General features: G+C 40.2%; 1 protein-coding gene across 1 annotated transcript in view; it reads right to left on the bottom strand.

The window, feature by feature from the left end:
- Positions 1-26,688, bottom strand: part of LOC128661344 (oocyte zinc finger protein XlCOF6-like) — an 84,587-nt gene extending 57,899 nt beyond the window's left edge. The window contains exons 1-4 of the mRNA XM_053715608.1: positions 26,682-26,688; positions 12,836-12,910; positions 12,561-12,635; positions 12,254-12,328 (exon numbers count right to left, since the gene is read on the bottom strand). Coding sequence (XP_053571583.1) covers positions 12,254-12,328; positions 12,561-12,635; positions 12,836-12,910; positions 26,682-26,688 — 232 coding nt within the window. The remainder of the gene's footprint in view (positions 1-12,253; positions 12,329-12,560; positions 12,636-12,835; positions 12,911-26,681) is intronic.
- Positions 26,689-27,073: the final 385 nt, after the last annotated feature.

Genomic DNA, 27,073 nt, shown 5'->3' with positions numbered 1-27,073 from the left:
TGATTACAGACAGAAGGGCACCGAGAATCTTTGTGAAAATTCTTGGAGCTGTAGCAAGGCCAAACGGTAGAGCCACAAATTGGTAATGCTTGTCTAGAAAAGAGAATCTCAGGAACTGATAATGATCTGGATGAATTGGAATATGCAGATATGCATCCTGTAAATCTATTGTGGACATATAATTCCCTTGCTGAACAAAAGGCAATATAGTCCTTACAGTTACCATCTTGAACGTTGGTATCCTTACATAACGATTCAATAATTTTAGATCCAGAACTGGTCTGAAGGAATTCTCCTTCTTTGGTACAATGAAGAGATTTGAATAAAACCCCATCCCCTGTTCCGGAACTGGAACTGGCATAATTACTCCAGCCAACTCTAGATCTGAAACACAATTCAGAAATGCTTGAGCTTTCACTGGATTTACTGGGACATGGGAAAGAAAAAATCTCTTTGCAGGAGGTCTCATCTTGAAACCAATTCTGTACCCTTCTGAAACAATGTTCTGAATCCAAAGATTGTGAACAGAATTGATCCAAATTTCTTTGAAAAAACGTAACCTGCCCCCTACCAGCTGAACTGGAATGAGGGCCGTACCTTCATGTGAACTTAGAAGCAAGCTTTGCCTTTCTAGCAGGCTTGGATTTATTCCAGACTGGAGATGGTTTCCAAACTGAAACTGCTCCTGAGGACGAAGGATCAGGCTTTTGTTCTTTGTTGAAACGAAAGGAACGAAAACGATTGTTAGCCCTGTTTTTACCTTTAGACTTTTTATCCTGTGGTAAAAAAGTTCCTTTCCCACCAGTAACAGTTGAAATAATAGAATCCAACTGAGAACCAAATAATTTGTTTCCCTGGAAAGAAATGGAAAGTAGAGTTGATTTAGAAGCCATATCAGCATTCCAAGTCTTAAGCCATAAAGCTCTTCTGGCTAAGATAGCCAGAGACATAAATCTAACATCAACTCTAATAATATCAAAAATGGCATCACAGATGAAATTATTAGCATGCTGGAGAAGAATAATAATATCATGAGAATCACGATTTGTTACTTGTTGCGCTAGAGTTTCCAACCAAAAAGTTGAAGCCGCAGCAACATCAGCCAATGATATAGCAGGTCTAAGAAGATTACCTGAACATAGATAAGCTTTTCTTAGAAAAGATTCAATTTTTCTATCTAAAGGATCTTTAAACGAGGTACCATCTGACGTAGGAATGGTAGTACGTTTAGCAAGGGTAGAAATAGCCCCATCAACTTTAGGGATTTTGTCCCAAAATTCTAACCTGTCAGACGGAACAGGATATAATTGCTTAAAACGTTTAGAAGGAGTAAATGAATTACCCAATTTATCCCATTCCTTAGCAATTACTGCAGAAATAGCATTAGGAACAGGAAAGACTTCTGGAATAACCGCAGGAGCTTTAAAAACCTTATCCAAACGTATAGAATTAGTATCAAGAGGACTAGAATCCTCTATTTCTAAAGCAATTAGTACTTCTTTAAGTAAAGAGCGAATAAATTCCATCTTAAATAAATATGAAGATTTATCAGCATCAATCTCTGAGACAGAATCCTCTGAACCAGAAGAGTCCAAAGAATCAGAATGATGGTGTTCATTTAAAAATTCATCTGTAGAGAGAGAAGATTTAAAAGACTTTTTACGTTTACTAGAAGGAGAAATAACAGACAAAGCCTTCTTTATGGATTCAGAAACAAAATCTCTTATGTTATCAGGAACATTCTGCACCTTAGATGTTGAGGGAACTGCAACAGGCAATGGTACATCACTAAAGGAAATATTATCTGCTTTAACAAGTTTGTCATGACAATTATTACAAACAACAGCTGGAGGAATAGCTACCAAAAGTTTACAGCAGATACACTTAGCTTTGGTAGATCCAGCAGGCAGTGGTTTTCCTGTAGTATCTTCTGGCTCAGATGCAACGTGAGACATCTTGCAATATGTAAGAGAAAAAACAACATATAAAGCAAAATAGATCAAATTCCTTATAAGACAGTTTCAGGAATGGGAAAAAAATGCCAAACATCAAGCTTCTAGCAACCAGAAGCAAATGAAAAATGAGACTGAAATAATGTGGAGACAAAAGCGACGCCCATATTTTTTGGCGCCAAATAAGACGCCCACATTATTTGGCGCCTAAATGCTTTTGGCGCCAAAAATGACGCCACATCCGGAACGCCGACATTTTTGGCGCAAAATAACGTCAAAAATGACGCAACTTCCGGCGACACGTATGACGCCGGAAACGGAAAAGAATTTTTGCGCCAAAAAAGTCCGCGCCAAGAATGACACAATAAAATGAAGCATTTTCAGCCCCCGCGAGCCTAACAGCCCACAGGGAAAAAAGTCAAATTTTTGAGGTAAGAAAAAATATGATAATTTAAAGCATAATCCCAAATATGAAACTGACTGTCTGGAAATAAGGAAAGTTGAACATTCTGAGTCAAGGCAAATAAATGTTTGAATACATATATTTAGAACTTTATAAATAAAGTGCCCAACCATAGCTTAGAGTGTCACAGAAAATAAGACTTACTTACCCCAGGACACTCATCTACATGTTTGTAGAAAGCCAAACCAGTACTGAAACGAGAATCAGTAGAGGAAATGGTAAATATAAGAGTATATCGTCGATCTGAAAAGGGAGGTAAGAGATGAATCTCTACGACCGATAACAGAGAACCTTATGAAATAGACCCCGTAGAAGGAGATCACTGCATTCAATAGGCAATACTCTCCTCACATCCCTCTGACATTCACTGCACGCTGAGAGGAAAACCGGGCTCCAACTTGCTGCGGAGCGCATATCAACGTAGAATCTAGCACAAACTTACTTCACCACCTCCCTTGGAGGCAAAGTTTGTAAAACTGATTTGTGGGTGTGGTGAGGGGTGTATTTATAGGCATTTTAAGGTTTGGGAAACTTTGCCCCTCCTGGTAGGAATGTATATCCCATACGTCACTAGCTCATGGACTCTTGTTAATTACATGAAAGAAAGCCCTTTCTTTACCCGGAGCTTACCGGAGTTATAGTCAAGGAGGCACAGGTTGTTCCTTTGTCGGTTACCACATATTTGGTGTGGACAGGATTCCACTAGCCAGTTAAATATCATATCGGCGCCATAATTATAAAGGCCACATAGTTAATAGCTAGTTATTGCCTCAAAATTGTGTTGGAGCTTCTTGAAACTTCGCCTTAATAAGGCTCATTGTTATCCCCTTTGAATCCGGTCATCAGAGTAGCTATTTTCATAGCTTTATTTGCGCTGTTAATTACGGTTTAGGGGCTAAGCTCTCAGACCTCTCTCATAAAGCAGCCATCATGATCCTAGGCAAGCTCCGCCCCCCGTATATATGTTTTTTAGTAACCCCTCTAATTTATTTGAAAGCACAACTCTCATCTGAGGGAATAGTAGTTCTCTTAGCTAGGGTGGAAACAGCTCCTTCCACCTCATGGACTGTTTGCCAAGCCTCCTTCACCGTATTGGCTATGGGAAACATCTTTTTAAATATAGGAGATGGGGAAAAATGGCCAGTCATACCAGAGACCTTCAGGGTAACTAGCACCTCCTTAGGTAGCAAACGGAGGTGATCCAGAAAACCACTTCAGTATCAGACAAAGGAGTTACCCCGACGGAGTCTGAGATGTTTCCCTTATATACTACCAAAGTATCTTCCACTTTCAACTTCAGGGAATAAACATTCGGAATAGTTACTCTGTATGTGATTAAATACATTTCATCAAGCGTTCTCCCTGCAGCATGGGAAAAACAGACAATGCAACAGATATTGCTAAAGACCTTAGAGTAGCGATGTGGTGCTAAGTAACTCCAGATGGAGTTGGTGAAGAAGCGCAGGTCACTGCACGGGTGGACTGTAATATTTTATGGACACTTAATGAGAATCCCCTTTTTCTCTATAGAAAGGTTCTCACAACAAAGAACAGGGAAATGTAAAGCCACATTCTCCCTGCAGCATTTCATTTAATAACAGAAGCAGACACTTTAAAGCTGATAACCCTGCATTGTAGGGTCTTCTTGAACCATCAGACTGACGTATGGATGATTAATCCCATAAAGGTCTTAACTGATTTTATCCAAATAAACATATAAAGACCGTTACTGTTTCTTTAAAATTTAAAGTGGAAACCTCATTTTATTTATTAGGGCAGCTAACCCCTTTACACCTCAGCATAACCCCGCTGAAGTGCCTGCTTGTCCTTCTGTTAAAAACCTGACAGCTGTAGCGCTGTCTCTAAGCGCAACACTCTGACATAACATTTTCCGCTCCCTCCGCTAACCGGAAGTGCAAGGGAAGAGGTGTCTAAGCGCAAACACTAGGATCTACTAGTCTCCTTCTTTCCGATAACCGGAAGTACTAAATAAACGGTGCACAACCAAATTGGCGCCACGCAAGCTCTGCCCCTCGTGGGCGTTTCAATATCCCTCTCCCGGTCACCATTATTATTAAGCTAAACGACCGGGAGCAAAATAACAGACTGCTCAGCTTCCTTGCCTATGCCTTAGGCAGCTGCTTAACCCGTATGACCTCTCTAACGGCTAGATTTACAGTTTGGCGGTAGCCGTCAAAACCAGCGTTAGAGGCTCCTAACGCTGGTTTTTACCGCCCGCTGGTATTTAGAGTCAGTCAGGAAAGGGTCTAACGCTCACTTTCCAGCCGCGACTTTTCCATACCGCAGATCCCCCTACGCCATTCCATTTGCGTATCCTATCTTTTCAATGGGATCTTTCTAACGCCGGTATTTAGAGTCGTGGCTGAAGTGAGCGTTAGAAATCTAACGACAAAACTCCAGCCGCAGAAAAAAGTCAGGAGTTAAGAGCTTTCTGGGCTAACGCCGGTTCATAAAGCTCTTAACTACTGTGCTCTAAAGTACACTAACACCCATAAACTACCTATGTACCCCTAAACCGAGGCCCCCCCACATCGCCGCCACTCTATTAAAAAATTTTTAACCCCTAATCTGCCGACCACACACCGCCGCCACCTACGTTATCCCTATGTACCCCTAATCTGCTGCCCCTAACACCGCCGACCCCTATATTATATTTATTAACCCCTAATCTGCCGTCCCCAACGTCGCCGCCACCTACCTACAATTATTAACCCCTAATCTGCCGACCAGACATCGCCGCTTCTCTAATAAATGTATTAACCCCTAAAGCTAAGTCTAACCTTAACCCTAACACCCCCCTAAGTTAAATATAATTTAAATCTAACGAAATAAATTAACTCTTATTAAATAACTTATTCCTATTTAAAGCTAAATACTTACCTGTAAAATAAACCCTAATATAGCTACAATATAAATAATAATTACATTGTAGCTATTTTAGGAATAATATTTATTTTACAGGCAACTTTGTATTTATTTTAACCAGGTACAATAGCTATTAAATAGTTAATAACTATTTAATAGCTACCTAGTTAAAATAATTACAAAATTACCTGTAAAATAAAGCCTAACCTAAGTTACAATTAAACCTAACACTACACTATCAATAAATTAATTAAATAAACTACCTACAATTATCTACAATTAAACCTAACACTACACTATCAATAAATTAATTAAATACAATACCTACAATTATCTACAATTAAACCTAACACTACACTATCAATAAATTAATTAAATACAATACCTACAAATAAATACAATTAAATAAACTAACTAAAGTACAAAAAATAAAAAAGAACTAAGTTACAAAAAATAAAAAAATATTTACAAACATTAGAAAAATATTACAACAATTTTAAACTAATTACACCTACTCTAAGCCCCCTAATAAAATAACAAAGACCCCCAAAATAAAAAAATGCCCTACCCTATTCTAAATTAAAAAAGTTCAAAGCTCTTTTACCTTACCAGCCCTCAAAAGGGCCTTTTGTAGGGCATGCCCCAAAGAAAACTGCTCTTTTGCCTGTAAAAGAAAAATACAACCCCCCCAACATTAAAACCCACCACCCACATACCCCTAATCTAACCCAAACCCCCCTTAAAAAAAACCTAACACTACCCCCCTGAAGATCTTCCTACCTTGAGTCGTCTTCACTCAACCGAGCCACCGATGGAACTGAAGAGGAGATCCGAAGCGGCAGAAGTGATCCTCCAAGGGGCGCTGAAGAAATCTTCCATCCGATTAAGTGATCCTCTAAGCGGTGCTGAAGATGTCTTCCATCCGGGCGATGTCATCTTCCAAGCGGGGTCTTCAATCTTCTTTCTTCAGGATCCATCTTGCAGACCTCCGACGCGGAACATCCTGCTGGCCCGACGGACTACCGACGAATGAAGGCTCCTTTAAGGGACGTCATCCAAGATGGCATCCCTCGAATTCCGATTGGCTGATAGGATTCTATCAGCCAATCGGAATTAAGGTAGGAAAATTTTGATTGGCTGATGGAATCAGCCAATCAGATTCAAGTTCAATCCGATTGGCTGATTGGATCAGCCAATAGGATTGAGCTCGCATTCTATTGGCTGATCTTGGATGACGTCCCTTAAAGGAGCCTTCATTCGTCGGTAGTCCGTCGGGCCAGCAGGATGTTCCGCGTCGGAGGTCTGCAAGATGGATCCTGAAGAAAGAAGATTGAAGACCCCGCTTGGAAGATGACATCGCCCGGATGGAAGACGTCTTCAGCGCCGCTTGGAGGATCACTTCATCGGATGGAAGATTTCTTTAGCGCCCCTTGGAGGATCACTTCTGCCGCTTCGGATCTCCTCTTCAGTTCCATCGGTGGCTCGGTTGAGTGAAGACGACTCAAGGTAGGAAGATCTTCAGGGGGGTAGTGTTAGGTTTTTTAAGGGGGGTTTGGGTTAGATTAGGGGTATGTGGGTGGTGGGTTTTAATGTTGGGGGGGGTTGTATTTTTCTTTTACAGGCAAAAGAGCAGTTTTCTTTGGGGCATGCCCCGCAAAAGGCCCTTTTGAGGGCTGGTAAGGTAAAAGAGCTTTGAACTTTTTTAATTTAGAATAGGGTAGGGCATTTTTTTACTTTGGGGGTCTTTGTTATTTTATTAGGGGGCTTAGAGTAGGTGTAATTAGTTTAAAATTGTTGTAATATTTTTCTAATGTTTGTAAATATTTTTTTATTTTTTGTAACTTAGTTCTTTTTTATTTTTTGTACTTTAGTTAGTTTATTTAATTGTATTTATTTTAGGTATTGTATTTAATTAATTTATTGATAGTGTAGTGTTAGGTTTAATTGTAGATAATTGTAGGTATTGTATTTAATTAATTTATTGATAGTGTAGTGTTAGGTTTAATTGTAGATAATTGTAGGTAGTTTATTTAATTAATTTATTGATAGTGTAGTGTTAGGTTTAATTGTAACTTAGGTTAGGATTTATTTTACAGGTAATTTTGTAATTATTTTAACTAGGTAGCTATTAAATAGTTATTAACTATTTAATAGCTATTGTACCTGGTTAAAATAAATAGAAAGTTTTCTGTAAAATAAATATTAATCCTAAAATAGATACAATATAATTATAATTTATATTGTAGCTATATTAGGGTTTATTTTACAGGTAAGTATTTAGCTTTAAATAGGAATAAGTTATTTAATAAGAGTTAGATTTAAATTATATTTAACTTAGGGGCGTGTTAGGGTTAAGGTTTGTAAGGAAAGTGGTTGCAGTAATTGCTCATATAACACTTGCTTAAACTTGTGTGACTTTGCCTTTAAGAGAGTGAAAGCATTGCACTAACTTGGGTGACTTTGCCTTTAAGAGAGTGTGCCTTTAACAGAGTAAAAGACATTAATTAACTTCAAGTAGATGACACTGAATTTTGCTAAGTCATGCTACAAGTGGTAAACAACCGATGGATGCTGATGATAAGAAGTCAAAACCCAGACAGAACAAGGGTGTAACCTTGGCAGGGGTCACTTACTGACATTAAGGAACACATTGGTATAGGGGCTAATGCCATGGTAATAATGTAATTATTATTAAGTGCAATAGGCTAAGTAATATTAATTGCAATAGGCTAAGTAATAAAGCCATTATTGATGTTTAGCTATTAATTATATCTATGGAAAGATTGTTAAAACTATTATTGATGTATTTGACAAAAGTAACTGCATAAGACCACATAATTAATGTTAGGCAGAAAAACATGTTTGTTTGAAACTAAAGATGACGGCATTGCAGTTTAGGAATACGTCAGAGATAGTACCTGGGCATGCCCTGATAAGCTTGGTTGAGGCTAAAGACAGACTGGCCAGATGTCTTGGGCCACGGCCAACCTCAGAGGGTGCGGTCTCAGGATCTGTGGAGTTGTGCCAAAACTGTTACACAAGTGAACAGTATAAAGAGGGGTACATCTAGGCAATCTGATCATGTATTGATTGTCATGTCTGATGTCTGATGTCTGAGTCAGTCTGAGAGTCTGAGTATTTGTGGTGTGTGTATTTGAGTGTATTTTTGGGACCCATGGATGGATGCATCCTCGGTGTTGTTTTTTCCCGCTGATCGCCTGCTTTTCTCCTGGTCCAAAGATTGCCCAGATGTCCCCTCCCATTGCGCCCCAGAAGCGGCAGGATAGGATGATGCAAACAGAGATCACGGTGATGTATTGATTTGTTTGTTTAAAGCTAGCTAGACTTGTTTTAGGGGTAATACAACATAAGATTGTTATCAGTCGTTGCGCAGGCAACTAAATGTAACTGAAAACTGTATAGATAGTTGTATCTAGAATTGTTTATATAAGCATTGCAATTGCATAGAGTGTTATAAGTATGAATAGTGGTTTGTGGTATTTTGTTTCCATGATTATGTTGCAGAATAAACCATCATTGTTATTATAAGATTGTGAAAACCTGTGTAATGTGTCAGTCATTTCCTTGCTGAAAAGTGATATATATGATAACATCATATCCTGAGAAAAAGAATCACATAACAAGGTTAGACTTAGCTTTAGGGGTTAATACATTTATTAGAGAAGCAGCGATGTCCGGTCGGCAGATTAGGGGTTAATAAATATAATATAGGGGTCGGCGGTGTTAGGGGCAGCAGATTAGGGGTACATAGGGATAACGTAGGTGGCGGCGGTGCACGGAGCGGCAGATTAGGGGTTACTAATAATATGCAGGGGTCAGCGATAGCAGGGGCGGCAGATTAGAGGTTAATAAGTGTAAGGTTAGGGGTGTTTAGACTCGGGGTACATGTTAGGGTGTAAGGTGCAGACTTAGGAAGTGTTTCCCCATAGGAAACAATGGGGCTGCGTTAGGAGCTTAACGCTGCTTTTTTGCAGGTGTTAGGTTTTTTTTCAGCTCAAACTGCCCCATTGTTTCCTATGGGGGAATCGTGCACGAGCAAGTTTTTGAAGCTGGCCGCGTCCGTAAGCACCGCTGGTATCGAGAGTTGCAGTGGCGGTAAATTATGCTCTACGCTCCTTTTTTGGAGCCTACCGCACTGAAAACGCAGCCATTCTGTGAACTCTAAATACCAGCGGTATTTAAAAGGTGCGGGGGGAAAAAAGCATACGTTAGCTACGCGGGTCGTTACCGATAAAACTCTAAATCTAGCCGTAAGAGTTAAACACCCTAACACTGAGCTCGCTCTCTGCAGTAAACAATAGTCTGTCGGTATGAAATCTCCCGGTCGGCTATGTATTAGTTATGAAACCACCGGGAGATGAGAGTCACATGTCCCATACAGTCCCAGTGCCTGCGTCCAAGCTGCCAAGTGTCCCCTAAAACAACTAGGAAAATGCATCTCTGTTAAATTCGATGAGGTCTGTTTAAAAAAATAAAGTGCCCAAACTTTTTCTGAGATTTCCTTGTACCCCCAGAAATAAAGTCAGCACTTACCTCAGCTTCTGCTGGCAGCAAGGCAGTTTCCAGGTTTGAGAGGTCCTATCCCTCACATGGACCTGAGAATGAAGAGAAAGTCCTGAGTTAGAATCTCTCAGGTTTTCCAGAGGCAGGGCAGCATCAATATATGGGAGGCGCAGTGAACATTATGTCCCACAAGTTCTCATTGCTCTTAAGCCACCAATCCTCTACTGAAGAGACTGATATGGACTACGGCTACACCCTAGAACAAAGCAGCACAATCTTGCACTACTTTAAAAATAATAAACTTTTGATTAAAGAATCTTTTCTAACACCTCACTTTAGCACTTCCGTAGGCAAAGAGAATGACGGAGTGGGAGAGAGGGGAGGAGCTATTTAACAGCTCTGCTGTGGTGCTCTTTGCCTCCTCCTGCTGACCAGGAGGTGAATATCCCATTAGTAATTAAGATGATCCGTGGACTCATCGTGTCTTAAAAAATAAATATTGTACGTGCACACACTCATCTGTAACCCATGTACCTCACACACAATATACTGTACGTGCACACTCATGTGTAACCCATGTACCTCACACACAATATACTGTACGTGCACACTCATCTGTAACCCACATACCTCACACACACACAATATACTGTACGTGCACACTCACCTGTAACCCATGTACCTCACACACACACACACACACAATATACTGTACGTGCACACTCACCTGTAACCCATGTACCAAACACACACAATATACTGTACGTGCACACTCACCTGTAACCCATGTACCTCACACACACAATATACTGTACGTGCACACTCACCTGTAACCCATGTACCTCACACACAATATACTATACGTGCACACTCATCTGTAACCCACTTACTTCACACACAATGTACTGTACGTGCACACTATTCTGTAACCCACATACATCACACACAATATACTGTACATGCACACTCATCTGTAACCCATGTACCTCACACACAATATACTGTACGTGCACACTCATCTGTAACCCACATACCTCACACACAATATACTGTACGTGCACACTCATCTGTAACCCACATACCTCACAATATACTGTACGTGCACGCTCATCTGTAACCCACATACCTCACACACAACATATGTACACACTCACCTGTAACTCATGTACCTCACACACAATATACTGTACGTGCACAATCACCTGTAATCCATGTACCTCACACACAATATACTGTACATGCACACTCATCTGTAACCCACATACCTCACACACAATATACTGTACGTGCACACTTATCTGTAACCTGTGACCGTCAGACACACATACATGCACACTCACCTGTAAAGAGGGTCCCTCAGACACAACACTCGTGCACACTCAACTGTAACCTGTGTCCCTCAGGCACACCATACAGGCAAACCCACCTGTAACCTGTGTCCCTCAGACACAGCACACGTGCACACTCACCTGTAACCCGTATCCCTCAGGCATGTGCACTTACCTGTGACCTGCATACCTCAGACACACATACATGCACACTCACCTGTAAAGAGGGTCCCTCAGACACAACACTCGTGCACACTCACCTGTAACCTGTGTCCCTCAGGCACACCATACACGCAAACCCACCTGTAACCAGTGTCCCTCAGACACAACACACGTGCACACTCACCTGTAACCAGTGACCCTCAGACACAACACTCGTGCACACTCACCTGTAACCAGTGTCCCTCAGACACAACACACGTGCACACTCACCTGTAAGCAGTGTCCCTCAGACACAACACACGTGCACACTCACCTGTAACCTGTGTCCCTCAGACACTACACACGCACAAACTCACCTGTAACCAGTGTCCCTCAGACAGAACACTCGTGCACACTCACCTGTAACCAGTGTCCCTCAGACACAACAGTCGTGCACACTCACTTGTAACCTGTATCCCTCAGACACAACACACGTGCACACTCACCTGTAATCCGTATCCCTCTGAAACAATACACGTGCACACTCACCTGTAACCAGTGTCCCTCAGACAGAACACTCGTGCACACTCACCTGTAACCAGTGTCCCTCAGACACAACAGTCGTGCACACTCACTTGTAACCTGTATCCCTCAGACACAACACACGTGCACACTCACCTGTAATCCGTATCCCTCTGAAACAATACACGTGCACACTCACCTGTAACCTGTATCCCTCAGACACAACACACGTGCACACTCACCTGTAACCAGTGTCCCTCAGACACAACACACGTGCACACTCACCTGTAACCAGGTTCTCTCAGACACAACACACGTGCACACTCACCTGTATCCCTCAGACACAACACACATGCACACTCACCTGTAACTAGTGTCACTCAGACACAACACACGTGCACACTCACCTGGGCTAATACTGTCACTGGTTTCCTCACCTGGTGCTTCCAGCTGATGCGTCACACATAGATCTTCTGCTATCTCAGCTCTCACTATATCAGTGTTATCTTCATCTGTTCAAATAAAGCAGATTTTATATCACATGATCTAGTTGTCACATGATCTAGTTGTCACATGATCTATTTGTATAACTTTACCATAAAACACCATACCATACGTGCACACTCACCTGTAACTAGTGTCACTCAGGCACAACACACGTGCACACTCACCTGTAACTAGTGTCACTCAGGCACAACACACGTGCACACTCACCTGGGCTAATACTGTCACTGGTTTCCTCACCTGGTGCTTCCAGCTGATGCGTCACACATAGATCTTCTGCTATCTCAGCTCTCACTATATCAGTGTTATCTTCATCTGTTCAAATAAAGCAGATTTTATATCACATGATCTAGTTGTATAACTTTACCATAAAACACCATACCATACGTGCACACTCACCTGTAACCAGTGTACCTCAGACACAACACACGTGCACACTCACCTGTAACCAGTGTCCCGCAGACACAACACACGTGCACACTCACCTGGGCTAATACTGTCACTGGTTTCCTCACCTGGTGCTTCCAGCTGATGCATCACACATAGATCTTCTGCTATCTCAGCTCTCACTATATCAGTGTTATCTTCATCTGTTCAAATAAAGCAGATTTTATATCACATGATCTAGTTGTCACATGATCTAGTTGTCACATGATCTAGTTGTATAACTTTACCATAAAACAGTTTGTGTATTTCTCAGACAGACAATAGAACCAAATAAACTCATTCTACTCCTTTTCCCTCTCATCCTTTTGTTCCCATGATCCTCTATATTCCAGTATAAAACTACATCATGAACTGAACAAGGGTTAAACTCATGTTATCTGCGCTTATAAACCAGACCGTAAACTACAAGGGAGGGCAGTAAGTACCGGTGTGCACAGCCCCTGCAGACTCTCATGTATTACTACTCACCGGCAGGGAGGGAGAGCACTAAGTACCGGTGTGCACAGCCCCTGCAGACTCTCATGTATTACTACTCACCGGCAGGGAGGGAGAGCAGTAAGTACCGGTGTGCACAGCCCCTGCAGACTCTCACGTATTACTACTCACCGGCAGGGAGGGAGAGCAGTAAGTACCAGTGTGCACAGCCCCTGCAGACTCTCATGTATTACTACTCACCGGCAGGGAGGGAGAGCAGTAAGTACCGGTGTGCACAGCCCCTGCAGACTCTCACGTATTACTACTCACCGGCAGGGAGGGAGAGCAGTAAGTACCGGTGTGCACAGCCCCTGCAGACTCTCACGTATTACTACTCACCGGCAGGGAGGGAGAGCAGTATGTACCGGTGTGCACAGCCCCTGCAGACTCTCACGTATTGCTACTCACCGGCAGGGAGGGACCAATGGATTTCAGGCTGATGACTATTCATCTGTCTCATCCTCTTCCTTCACATTTAATAGCCCAGTGCCTGGGTTTTCCTCTAGACGTCCTGTAATTACAGCAGGAAACTGCCTGATAGTACACGGTACAGGGTGTAACATCTATACTATAATCGCTTTTGTAACGCCTCCCTTGCCATCGTCAGCTGTTACAGACTAAAGAAGAAGCTCTTGAAGCTCCAGGCATCTGCCGCATATGTAGCAGGAGCGAGATCGGTGCTCAGCCTCCATATGAGGGCAGATGCCTGATCGTTACAGATGGTGACGCTGTGTGTGTCACTGTCTGTAACAATCTTCTGCTGGTGCTGGCAGGTGGTGGGTGGGAGGCTTAGCAGCGGAGGGGGGAGGTAGTGGGAGGGCCCTACCCTACAGACATTAAAGGAACAGGGAGGGAAGGGGCAGCTACACTACAGAAAAGGGGTTTGGGGTGCGAAGGGGGCTAAATTAAAAAATTGTGAACTGGGTGGAATGCTGGCTTAAGGACAGAAAACAAAGTGTCTTAGTAAATGGAGTTCATTCAGCAGAGGGGGCTGTTACTAGTGGTGTTCCTCAGGGGTCAGTTCTGGGGCCTGTTTTGTTTAACATATTTATCTGCGATATCAGCAAAGGGCTACAGGGGAAAGTATGTCTCTTTGCAGATGATACAAAAATTTGCAACAGAGTGGATGTTCCAGGGGGGGTAGACAAAATGAGAAGTGGTATATAACAATTGGAGGATTGGACAAACGACTGGGATCTAAAGTTTAACACAGCAAAATGTAAAATAATGCATTTAGGGAAGAAAAATCCAAATGTTAATTACAAACTCAATGACACTTTACTGACTGTTACAGATGAGGAACTGGACTTATTATTTCAGATGATTTAAAACTTAGTAAACAATGTAGTAATGCAGCGAGTAAGGCTAGCAGAGGGACAGAGGGAGAGGGACAGAGGAATAGGGACAGAGGGAGAGGGACAGAGGGAGAGGGACAGGGGGGGCAGAAGCAGAGGGATAGGGAAAGAGGAATAGATGAATAAAGGGATAGGGACAGAGTGATAGGGATAGAGACAGGGGGTAGGGATAGAGACAGAGGGATAGGGATAGAGACAGAGGGATAGGGATAGAGACAGGGGGGTAGGGATAGAGACAGGGGGGTAGGGATAGAGACAGGGGGGTAGGGATAGAGACAGGGGGGGTAGGGATAGAGACAGGGGGGGTAGGGATAGAGACAGGGGGGTAGGGATAGAGACAGGGGGGGTAGGGATAGAGACAGGGGGGTAGGGATAGAGACAGGGGGTAGGGATAGAGACAGGGGGTAGGGATAGAGGCAGAGGGATAGGGATAGAGACAGGGGGGTAGGGATAGAGACAGGGGGGTAGGGATAGGGACAGGGGGATAGGGATAGAGACAGGGGGATAGGGATAGAGACAGGGGGATAGGGATAGAGACAGGGGGATAGGGATAGAGACAGGGGGGTAGGGATAGAGACAGGGGGGTAGGGATAGAGACAGGGGGTAGGGATAGAGACAGGGGGTAGGGATAGAGACAGGGGGTAGGGATAGAGACAGGGGGGTAGGGATAGAGACAGGGGGGTAGGGATAGAGGCAGGGGGGTAGGGATAGAGACAGGGGGGTAGGGATAGAGGCAGAGGGATAGGGATAGAGACAGGGGGATAGGGATAGAGACAGGGGGATAGGGATAAAGACAGAGGGATAGGGATAGAGACAGAGGGATAGGGATAGAGACAGAGGGATAGGGATAGAGACAGGGGGTAGGGATAGAGACAGGGGGTAGGGATAGAGACAGGGGGGTAGGGATAGAGACAGGGGGGTAGGGATAGAGACAGGGGGGTAGGGATAGAGACAGGGGGGTAGGGATAGAGACAGAGGGATAGGGATAGAGACAGGGGGGTAGGGATAGAGACAGAGGGATAGGGATAGAGACAGAGGGATAGGGATAGAGACAGGGGGGTAGGGATAGAGACAGGGGGGTAGGGATAGAGACAGAGGGATAGGGATAGAGACAGAGGGATAGGGATAGAGACAGGGGGGTAGGGATAGAGACAGGGGGGTAGGGATAGAGACAGGGGGGTAGGGATAGAGACAGAGGGATAGGGATAGAGACAGAGGGATAGGGATAGAGACAGGGGGTAGGGATAGAGACAGGGGGGTAGGGATAGAGACAGGGGGGTAGGGATAGAGACAGAGGGATAGGGATAGAGACAGGGGGGTAGGGATAGAGACAGAGGGATAGAGACAGGGGGGTAGGGATAGAGACAGGGGGGTAGGGATAGAGACAGGGGGGTAGGGATAGAGTCAGGGGGGTAGGGATAGGGGCACGAATAGAGAGATAGGGACAGGAATAGAGATAGAGGGACAGGGACAGGAATAGAGATAGAGGGATAGGGACAGGGAAAGAAGGAGAGGGATAGAGGGAAAGGACAGAGGGATAGGGATATGGACAGGAGGATAGGGATAGAGGGACAGGAGCAGAGAGATATGGACAGGGACAGAGGGATAGGGACAGAGGAACAGGGATAGGATAGAGGACTGGGAGATAGGGAAAGAGGAATAGATTAATAAAGGGATAGGGACAGAGGGACAGGGACGGGATAGGGACAGGGGGAATAGATGAATAGAGGGATAGGTATATTTATTTCATTAAACATTGTGGCACGTGCACACAGGCTTTACCACTAGTAATCTTATCAAACAGAAGTTTGTACTTTCTGATTTTGTTTATTACACAATTCCGTGAAAACCTAATAATTTGGCTAATAGTATCACAAATAAATAAACCAGGAGCGTGCACGTGTCTGGAGCACACATGGAAGCAGTTTTACAAGAATGTTATCCATTTGCAAGAGCAGTTTATGGCAGCACTACTTCCTGCCATATAATGCTCCAGTCACCTACTAAATTTGAAAATAGAAATAAATTGGAAACCTTTTTAAAATGCTGCTATTTGAATTACAAAATAAATATTTTGGGTTTCACATCTCTTTAAAGGGACAGGAAAGTCCAAAAGTTACTTCCATGATTTGGATAGAACTTACAATTTTTTTTTTTTACATCTTTTATTTATTATCAGCAGGGATAACATTAGATTTCATAGTAACAAAGAGTTCATAACATAATATTCTTCTAAAAAGATAACATATGATAAGATATTAATTTCATATCAAATAGATCAATTCGATAAATCAATAAGAAAGACAAAAAAAAAAAAAATTTCTAATCTTGAACCGTTGATATGAGTTACTACTTAGTTCAATCTGACTAGATATAAGTCTGCTGGATTTTCCTTTTAAAATAACAAAAATAAACCAGAGAGATAATATTCCTGGAATGGATTAACTTAACTATTTCTTGTGTTAGATTGTTTGCTTTCCTTTTTCTTTTTCTCTTTTTCTCCTTTTACTTTTGAATGTATCAAATTATGTCCAGAGCTGAGGGGGAGAGGGAAGGGGGAAAAAAAAAAAAAAAAAAAAAAGAGCTGTTTGTTGTTCAGATAAGATAAGTTAAGTTACCATATGTCTAATAACACAATTTCGGTATTCCGAAATGGATAGATTAGAGTATCAATCTCACTAGGGGGGAATATCCTAATAAATCTTGACCACTTTCGAAAAAAACTAGTTATCTCTTGCTCCGAATTCAAGTTCGTTGCTAGTTGTTCAACTATACATTGTTTCCTAAGATAGTTTTTAATCTCTGTTATTGATGGTATAATATTGTGCTTCCAGTCCTTAAATAACAAATTTCTAGCTGCTAAAATGATTAGATTTATTATTCTTACTTCTTTTAAAGTTGGACTCTTATCTTTCAAGAAAATTATATCTATGCCTGTAAGCTTTAGAGGAGTTATTTTTAAGACTTTTTCTATCCAAAATTCTATTTTAAGCCAGAGTTGTTGCAGTTTAGGGCAAGACCATAATACATGAATTATGTCGGCCGCTGGTAATCTACATTTGGGGCAGCTATTAAAGTTTGTATTATGCCATTTATAACCTTTATCTGGGGAATAGTATGTTAAGTGTATGAGTTTCACATGGGACTCCCTCCAAGTCTCAGCTATTGTGGTCTCAAAAAGTAAGACTATAGAACGTAAAACCTGCTTCTTATGATCAATATTAATCATAAAGAGGTTTGTCCATTTTTGAGCTATTTGTTTGACGCACTCTTCACCCTTAAACCCTACCATATATGTGTACCATGGAGAGATAGAGGTAAGTCCAGCTTTAATCAGAACTGGCCAATTCCCTAACCTACCCCATGTCCAGTTCCACGGGAACTTATGAATTAATTGCGTTACGTAGTGTCTAACTTGCAGATATGTAAAAAAGTCACGATTATCCAAGCTATATTCTTGTTTTAAGTCTTCAAAGGATTTAATGTTCCCCGTCTCAAAATTAACCACTTGTCGTGCATAGTATATTCCCTGCCTCTTCCATTTCATCAGAATGGGTGAAGAAGTTCCTTCTTGGAATTCTGGATTACCAATAAGGGTTTGATGTTTAGGTATATCTGTGTTAATTCCAACTTTTGCTCCAATCTTTTTCCACGCCTTAATGATTATAGAGATTGTTTTAAACTTCTTTACTTGTTTAGGAATAGAGTTATAAGACAAGTGCAGCAAAGATAGTGGAATTAGAGGGAATATTATGTTTGCCTCAAGATCATTGTCTGTGAAATAATCTGCTTCTGCTATCCAGTCAGAAGCTATACGACCTAGAAAAACAAGATTATAGGAATGCAGATCAGAGAGTGCCAGTCCGGCATATTGTTTAGGGAAGGCTAGTTTTTGAAGTGAAATTCTAGGTTTTTTTGAATACCATATAAAACTTCTAAGAGTAGAATTAAATTTCTTTATATCATATATTTTAATCAGAACAGGAAGGTTCTGCAAGATATAGAGAATCTTAGGAAGGATAGTCATTTTGTAAAGAGCTATTCGCCCTGAGATGGAGAGTGGCAGATGTTGCCAATTCTTCATATAGCTCAGAGCTTGTTTTAATATAGGAGATATATTTAGAGAGTACCAATCTTTAGGATTATCTGATATTATGATTCCTAGATACCTAAAGGAACTTGTAACTAGTTTGTAAGGATGTTTTGTGCAGGAATCTTTCGTTTTCCTCAGCCACAATAGTTCAGACTTTGTGTTGTTTATTTTATATCCTGAGCATCGACCGTATAAATCTACTATTTTATTAAATTTGGGAATATTTGACGATGTGTTTGAGATATATAGTAGCAGGTCATCGGCATATAGGGAGACCTTCACCTCTTTTTTTATGAATTTTTATTCCCTCAATCTGATGTCTAACTTTCAGTGGAAGTGGTTCAATTGCTAGGTTGAATAATAGAGGTGAAAGAGGACATCCTTGACGGGTTCCTCTTTCCATTCTAATTGTATCTGATACATGCCCATTAATAACTAGACTCGTGGATGAATATAAACATATATTTTCCACCAGTTTATAAAATTTGTTATCAATTCCAAAGCGTTGTACGGCATCTAATAAGAACTCATGATTAACACGATCAAATGCCTTTTCGGCGTCTACCGCTAATATTGCGGCATCAGACTGTTCTTTCAATGTACTCTCTTCGACATTCTTAAAGTAGTCAATAATTAGAAGTAATTGCCTAATTTTTGCTGCTGAACTGCGGTTGCGAATAAAGCCCACTTGGTCTTTATGAATGACATCTGCTATCCCCTCTTGTAATCTTGCTGCTAAAATTGATGTGAATATCTTATAATCTGAGTTTAACAGTGCTATTGGTCTATATGAGTCCCTGTTCGCTGGATCTTTCCCAGGTTTAAGTAGAAAGATAGTATTAGATTCTAAAAATGTATTTGGTATTTGGACCTCGCCTGAGAAATATTGGTTAAAGAGTTTAGTTAAGTGGGGAATTAAGGTAGGTGCCATGATTTTATAAAAATCGTTAGGCATTGCGTCCGGACCTGGAGCTTTCTCAAGTTTTAATGATTGGATAGCTTTTGAGACTTCGAGCTCAGAAATGGGCCCATTTAATTTCTGGCTGAACTCAGATTTGAATTTCGTGATCTTTAAGTCTTTCCAGAACACATCCCTAGCCGACTTATCCATAGGTGTAGATGAATAAATTATTTTATAATGTTGGTAAAAAGATTCCAATATGTCTTCTGGGGCATTCAAATGACTATCCTTGATCTGTATTGATTCTATTGTTGGTGATTGTTTAAAGTTTTTTACTAGTTTAGATAGCAGCTTACCTGATTTATTTCCATATTTATATAGGTTCGCTTGATATTTTAGTTCTGATCGAATTGTTGAGGCTGTTAAGAAGGAATCCCGTTCTTTTTTCAATTTGGCATATCTAGTCCAGTTTTCTTCTGATTGAAAATTTAAAAATCTGTTATAAGCATTACTTACTGCTGCTGTTAGTTGCTTTTCCTTTAATCGAGAATTACGCTTGCCCCTCGCCATATAGGCGATGATTTCTCCCCTTAATACCGCTTTCGCTGTCTCCCAGACAACTGAGAAGTTAGATACTGATCCAATATTAAACTGAAAAAATTCTTCTAGTTTATTTTTTAGCCAATTACTGAATTTCGGATCGTTATTTAAATATTTTGGATAGAAAAAACGCGCTCTTCTTGTAGATAGATTATTTACTAGGATATCTAGCATCACAGGGGCGTGATCTGAGATACAAATTTCTGAAATGGTAGCTCTGGCTCCTCTTTGATATAAGCTATCATTTACTAGAATAAGATCAATTCTGGATAATGATTTAAATGCCTTTGAATAACATGTATAATTTTTTAAATCCGGGTTTTGGACCCGCCAGATATCTCTGACGGCTAGATTTTGAAAGATAGTGTTAAAAATTTTTGCTTCCAAGTTATCTTTTTTAGTTTTTTTTTGCGCAGTACCTCTTCTCAGTCTATCGAGGGGATATCGGGGTGCCATATTAAAATCACCTGCAACTATTACATAACCTTCTGCTACTTGAAGTAGTTGAGATTGGAGGGAGTCCCAGAATTCTGGTTTAATTGTGTTGGGGGCATATAAGTTGCATATTGTATATATAGATCCTGCTATTTTCAATTTTAGTATTAAATATCTGCTTTCTAAGTCTACTATTGTGAGTAGTTTGTCATATACTAATTTTTTTCCTAGTAAAATAGCTACCCCGTTTTTTCTATTGGAGGTCGGAGCGCAAATTACTTCTGACACCCATGTCGATTTAAGTTTCATGGATTCCTCTAGATTTAAATGTGTCTCTTGAATTAATGCTATTGATGTATTAATCCTTTGTAGGTGTGATAAAATCATTTTTCGTTTAATAGGGGATGTAATTCCCCCTATGTTCCATGTTGTGAGTCTAAGATTTTTACCCATCTAGTATATATTTATTGGTGTAAGTAGCAGATATGCAACAACAAAAAAATAAAATAAAAAAAAATAAATAAATAAAAAAATAAAATAAAAAATAAATAAATAAATAAATAAGGAGAAAAAAGGAAAGAAATAAAGGTCTCCCTCAGCTCTGGAATTACAAAAAGTTTATCTATTATTAATATCATGGTGTAGATATGCAAGAATTTATTGATGGTATGGGAGAAAAAGAAACATAGAAAAAATTTATCTAAGCGATGGTTAAAACCCATGCTCTGCTAATTTTTTCTCTGCCTCGGCTACTGTTTGAAAAAAAAAAGTTTGACCTTCTACAGTTACCTTGAGCCTAGCAGGATAGATAACTGTGGCTTGCCAGCCGACCTTTAGCATTTTTCCACAGACTGGGGAGAGCTCCTTTCTCTTAGAAGATATCTCCATAGAGAAATCTTGAAATAACAATATCTTTGAGCCCTCATAGACCAAGAGCTGCTTTTTTCTGTAATATTGCATAAACAGCAATTTATCCTGATAATTTAAAAATGTTGCGATAATTGGTCTTGGTTTAGAGACATTTGGAGATCTCCCCAATCTGTGAACTCTCTCTACCAGAAAAGGCGTAGGTGGTGGGGGAATGTTCAGCAATTGAGGGAGTGTGAGTGTCATGAATTTCATTAAATCTTCTTGCTGTACAGATTCTGGGTATCCTATAATTCTTAAATTATTCCTCCTTGCCCTATTCTCAAGATCATCTATTTTAGCTTGGAGTTTATTTATTAACTTTTGGTTTCCCTCAATTTTTGGGGTCTGAATATTTGTCTTATCCTCAAGATAAGAAATTCTCTGTTCTATTTCTTGTAGTCTACCAGCAAACTGTTTCACTTCTATTGCTAGTGATGCGATGTCCTGCTTTATTTCATTTTTTAGGGAATCAAATTTAGGTGATATGGCCTCTAGGATACTAGAGACTAAAGATTGTGTGTTTTGAGATTCTATGGAGCTTATGCTCTGTGATTGAGCAATAGAGTCGTGTGGTGCTACAGGGCTCTCTATGTTTTTTGTTCTGCGCTCCTTTGATTTTGCTGCCATACCTGGATTAGTCTTGGGAGTGCAAGTGGGGGAAGTGATATATTTGTCCTTATACTCAGAAAGAGAGAGAAAAGCAAAAGGGTTCAATCAATGTGTGTGCGTGTGAGAGAAAAAAAAAAAAAGAAAAAAAAAAAGAGGTGCTGAGAGTGAAAAAAAAAAAAAAAAAAAAAAAAGTGCTGGGAGTGAGTGTGGGGATAAAAAAAGAAAAGGGGTGATTAATATGTTCTTATGTGAGTTTGGACCAGAATTGGCAGGGAATGTAAATAGAGACTACTGTGCTAAAGAAAAGAAAGATTCTCATTAAACCATGAGCTATTAATTAACACAGCCAGTTCACTAGCTCCAAAGAAAGAGGCAGAGATCTCATGTAGAAGCCTTTTCTAATTGCTTATACGATTTTGGAATACTAAATTTCAACTTTGTATGCTTAATATAGATCTGTTCTTTAAGAGATATTACAGCCTCTGCAGCAAGATCTTAATTTTTTGAGTAACTATTGTATCAGTATTCTTACAGGTGCTATGGTTTATAATGTGACAGATTTCTGGCCCTTTAGGCTCTCAATTAGTTAAAATACAGACTATTTGTAAATTATATATCACCCCTATAAATCTCACTTCTATAGTTTTTCCTTTAAATATCTAGTAAAGAAATTTAGTGAATACAATAACAGGGATAAGCCATTCAATTATACAATTATTATAAGTTGTAACAAATTCTGGTATTTTTTCTAAAGAGTAATACAAATTCCCTTTTTAGTGAGGTTAACAGACTCACTGGAAAGAATGGGTTCTATGTTTGCCAATAAGTAGAAAATATATCATGTTATAAAGATAGAAAAAAAAGGCTGCACAGATACTTAATTTTTAGATATTAAAGTAATACCCAGTTCCTGATTTAAAAAACAATCTAAGTTCCTATAGGCCAAAAAGCCTTGCTGCAGTTCTTACTGAGATTAATAAATACAAAAGGTAGTTCTTAAGCCAGTTACATATGAATCTAGCTTTTAAGCATACTTTAGTCCGTTATCAAGGCAAAGATATAAAAGAGTTCTTATAGTTTTTGTAGATAATTTTACTTCCTTGCTATGCCTTTTATTCATTAAAGGGGAAGTTGTTCTCAAAGTAGCTTGATTTTAACTTCTTAAGCAGGTTTTTTTTTTTTTTTCTTTTTTTTTTAAGCAGCAAAACTTGTAGGATAGAAAAGTCAATTTCAGTTAAATGCCTTCAATATTTCAACTTTAGCATAAGCCAGAGAGCAGAGTTTTGCCAAGTATGGATCAGGTAAAAAGACACAGATTATTCCCCCTTACCCCAATATGTTCCTTGTGCTTCAAGTTGAAGTTGGGTATGGAGCAAAAAAGAAAGTTTGTTCTGAATCCCAACCTTTCAAACTCTTTGCAATCTTTAGACGCTTACCGGGCTTAGCGGGGTGTCCTTCCAGCTGGTCTCAGCAGGTCCCGGTATGCTGAGTGCCTCCGTCTCCGAATCCCTCCGCGCAGTTCCGGGGGAGGAGAGGAGGAAATGAAACCAGGTTCACTATCCTCAGCGCTGAGCTCAATGATCCATCCGCTCACCACACGCAGCACCGGTGGGTGGGAGCGGGCTTGATTGCCCCCGAGGCAGGTCAGGTGCCGGTAAGTTGCTGTGAGGGTCCGCGCTTCAGTTTAGCAAGGGGGAATAATTCAAGGCAGGCTGCTTCTTGGTGCTGTTATGCTGCGGATTGCTAAGTCTGGTTAGCCCGGCATTTCCTCCATCAAGAAAAAAAGTCAGCGCTTCACTTGTGCTGCTAGCCAGGGTATTATTCTTTCATTATGGTAAGTTTACCCAGTAAAATGCTCAAATGGGTTATTAGTCTCTCCAGAGAAAGGTCTTTTATCTTAAGCGTATGATATCAGTTTACGCTGTGGAGGGTAGCTGGTGTGTTGGCTTTAACCAGCTGCAGAATTTCCTTCTAACATGAAGGATCCAAGCGCTACAAACCGCCAAGGTGTAACTGCAGGGGAGTGATCAGAACTTACAATTTTAAACAACTTTACAATTTACTTCTTTTATCAAATGTGCTTCATTCTCTTGTTATCCTTTGCTGAAGGAACAGCATTGCACTACTGGCAGCTAGCGGAACACGTCTAGTTAGCCAATCACAAGAGACAAATGTGTGCAGGCACCAATCAGCAGCAGCTCCCACTGGTGTAGGATATGTGCGTATTCTTTTTTAACAAGAGATACTAAGAGAACGAAGCACATTACAAAATAGTTTAAAGTGTATTAAAATGACCTGCTCTATCTGAATCATGCAAGTTTGTGACTTTCCTATCCCTTTAAAGGTTAATAGGAACCAGCATCTTGTAAAAGTGTAGTTATTGTGTTTTATTTGAAGGGACAGTCAACACCAGAATTTTTGTTGTTTTAAAAGATAGAACATCCCTTTATTACCCATTCCCCAGTTTTGCATAACCAACACAGTTATAATAATACACATTTTACCTCTGTGATTACCTTGTATCTAAGCATCTTCTGACAAACCCCTGATCACATGACATTTTATTTATTACCTATTGACTTTCATTTTAGCCAATTAGTGCAGTGTCTGCCACAATCCACGGGCGTGAGCATAATGTTATCTATAGGGTTTACCTGAACTAGCTCTACCCTGCTGTGAAAAGCAAATACAAAAGCATGTGATTAGATGCGGCCTTCAAGGGCTTAGAAATTATCATATGAGCCTTCCTAGGTCTAGCTTTCAACTAAGAATATCAAAAGAACAAAGCAAAATTGGTGATAAAAGTAAATTGAAAAGTTGTTTAAAATTACATGCCCTATTTGAAACAGGAAAGTTTTTTTTGGACTTGACTGTCCCTTTAACTCCTTGATCTCACAGTCTCTGGTAAATGACCTTGCAGATCCAGTTTGTGTGCAATCTCAGGGCCAAGACACTAATATGTACCTGGGCTAGTGCTCTGCCTTGTATGGCAATATAGCTTGTGAGCAGTCTACAGGCTGAAGCTTCTCTGGTCTCTGGGCTTTTCTTTTACTTTTGTGTATCTGAACCCGTGGCCGGTCTGCCCCAGTATTTTATGTGTAACCTCTAGGCATGAATTATACAGAGACTTTTTGACAGGACCCTGGATATAGGAACTTGCTCTGATTAAACTGGATCCTGCTCTGGCTTAATAAAGCTAACTGTAAGGAGAAGAAAAGGCTGTTGGCTAACATCATCCACTAAGCAGATTACTAATATAGCCAATTAGTCCCTTAACTGACTTCTAAAGCTTTAAGATCTATAGTGAAACAGGACTGTCGCCCTAGATGCTTAGGGCTATTTCATAAAATCTCTGAAGTACATATGGTACCCTTTATAAGAAGGCAATGATATAGAATGAACTGGATATGCAATATTATTAAGGTGTTTAAAGTCTGCCGTACCTAGGAAATTGTTAAGAGTTTAACCCCTTAAAGGGCCACTAAACCCAAAATATTTCTTTCATAATTCAGATAGAGAACAGAAATTTAAACAACATTACAATTTACTTCCATTATTTATTTTGCTTCATTTTTTAAATATCCTTAGTTGAAGAAAAAGCAATGCACATGGTGAGCCAATCACAGAAGTATTCTATGTGCAGCAACCAATCAGCAGCTAGTGAGCATATCTAGATAGGCTTTTCATCAAAGAATATCAAGAGAATAAAACAAATTAGATAATATAAGTAAATTAGAAAGATGTTTAAAATTGCATTCTCTTTCTAAATCATAAAAGAAAAAATGTGGGTGGCATGTCCCTTTAATGACCACAATGTACCCTGTATGTCACTGGTCGTTAAGGGTTTTTTCAGGACATAATAGCACAAGTCTAGCAAAAACACACTATTAATGCCTTCCCTCCAGCAGGCTTTGTGGAATAGAGCAGTCTCAACGCTGGTGGCAAGACCGCGCTATAAAACAATCAAGTCCCAAAAAAAGGCCAGTGACATACAGGGTACGTCGCTGGTCCTTAAGGGGTTAAATGGTATAGGCCAGGGTTATAGTTAAAGATCACTCGTGTCTTGGTACTCTATTCATACGAGGTTGACTTTGACAATTATTAAGGTGACTGCTTTCTATATTCGATATTTATCAGCGGCTTAAAAATCTAGAATCTTGTTAGCTTTTATATATGATAATCAAAGAATTGTGCTAAAGTTAGCCCTGTACCTATAACTAGTGGTTCTGTGTGATAACAAGATTATTAATGGTTAATAAGTGGCATTATAGTGCACTTCATGTAACTTATTTTGATTTAACACTTCTAATTTATTTTTCTCTCAAGTGTATATTTAAACACCAAATATCTATCTTTGTGTATGTTCCATTACACTATACATTTATGTACACTTTCTTCACTAGTTTTAATGCTATGTAACCATCTACTGGTCACCTTTGTTTAAATATTTAAATACTTCTCGCGCCAAGAGTGCGTTTGTTTCTCCTATTTGTCACTCCCCATGGAAAGATTTATTTCACATTCTAAACCCAATTCACCTGTCATGCCACCTAAACATAAAGATAGAAAACTCAAGCCTAATGACAGCTCTGTAGAACCTCATAATGAGATAAGCTTGGGCAACCTTGATACCACTGTGTTATTACAACAAATTGCAGAGCTATTAATGCCACAATTTGATTCCTTAAAACAAGAAATGGCTAACCTTACTAGTGAAATTAAACAGTTTTCAGCACATATGACCGAACTAGAATCACAAATCTCATATATAGAGGATAGATCTACCGCTCAAGAACAGGCCATTACCTCCCAAAGTAGTAAATTTAATACTCTACATTCCAGAATAGAAGTATTGGAGGACAGGTCCCGGCGTAACAACCTTAGGGTTATTGGGCTTCCAGAGACAGGGGACTTTCAAGATTTGTTAAGC

Source organism: Bombina bombina, chromosome 5 (genome assembly GCF_027579735.1).
Source record: "Bombina bombina isolate aBomBom1 chromosome 5, aBomBom1.pri, whole genome shotgun sequence".
Taxonomy (NCBI): domain Eukaryota; kingdom Metazoa; phylum Chordata; class Amphibia; order Anura; family Bombinatoridae; genus Bombina; species Bombina bombina.
This window is presented reverse-complemented; position numbering and strand designations above follow the sequence as displayed.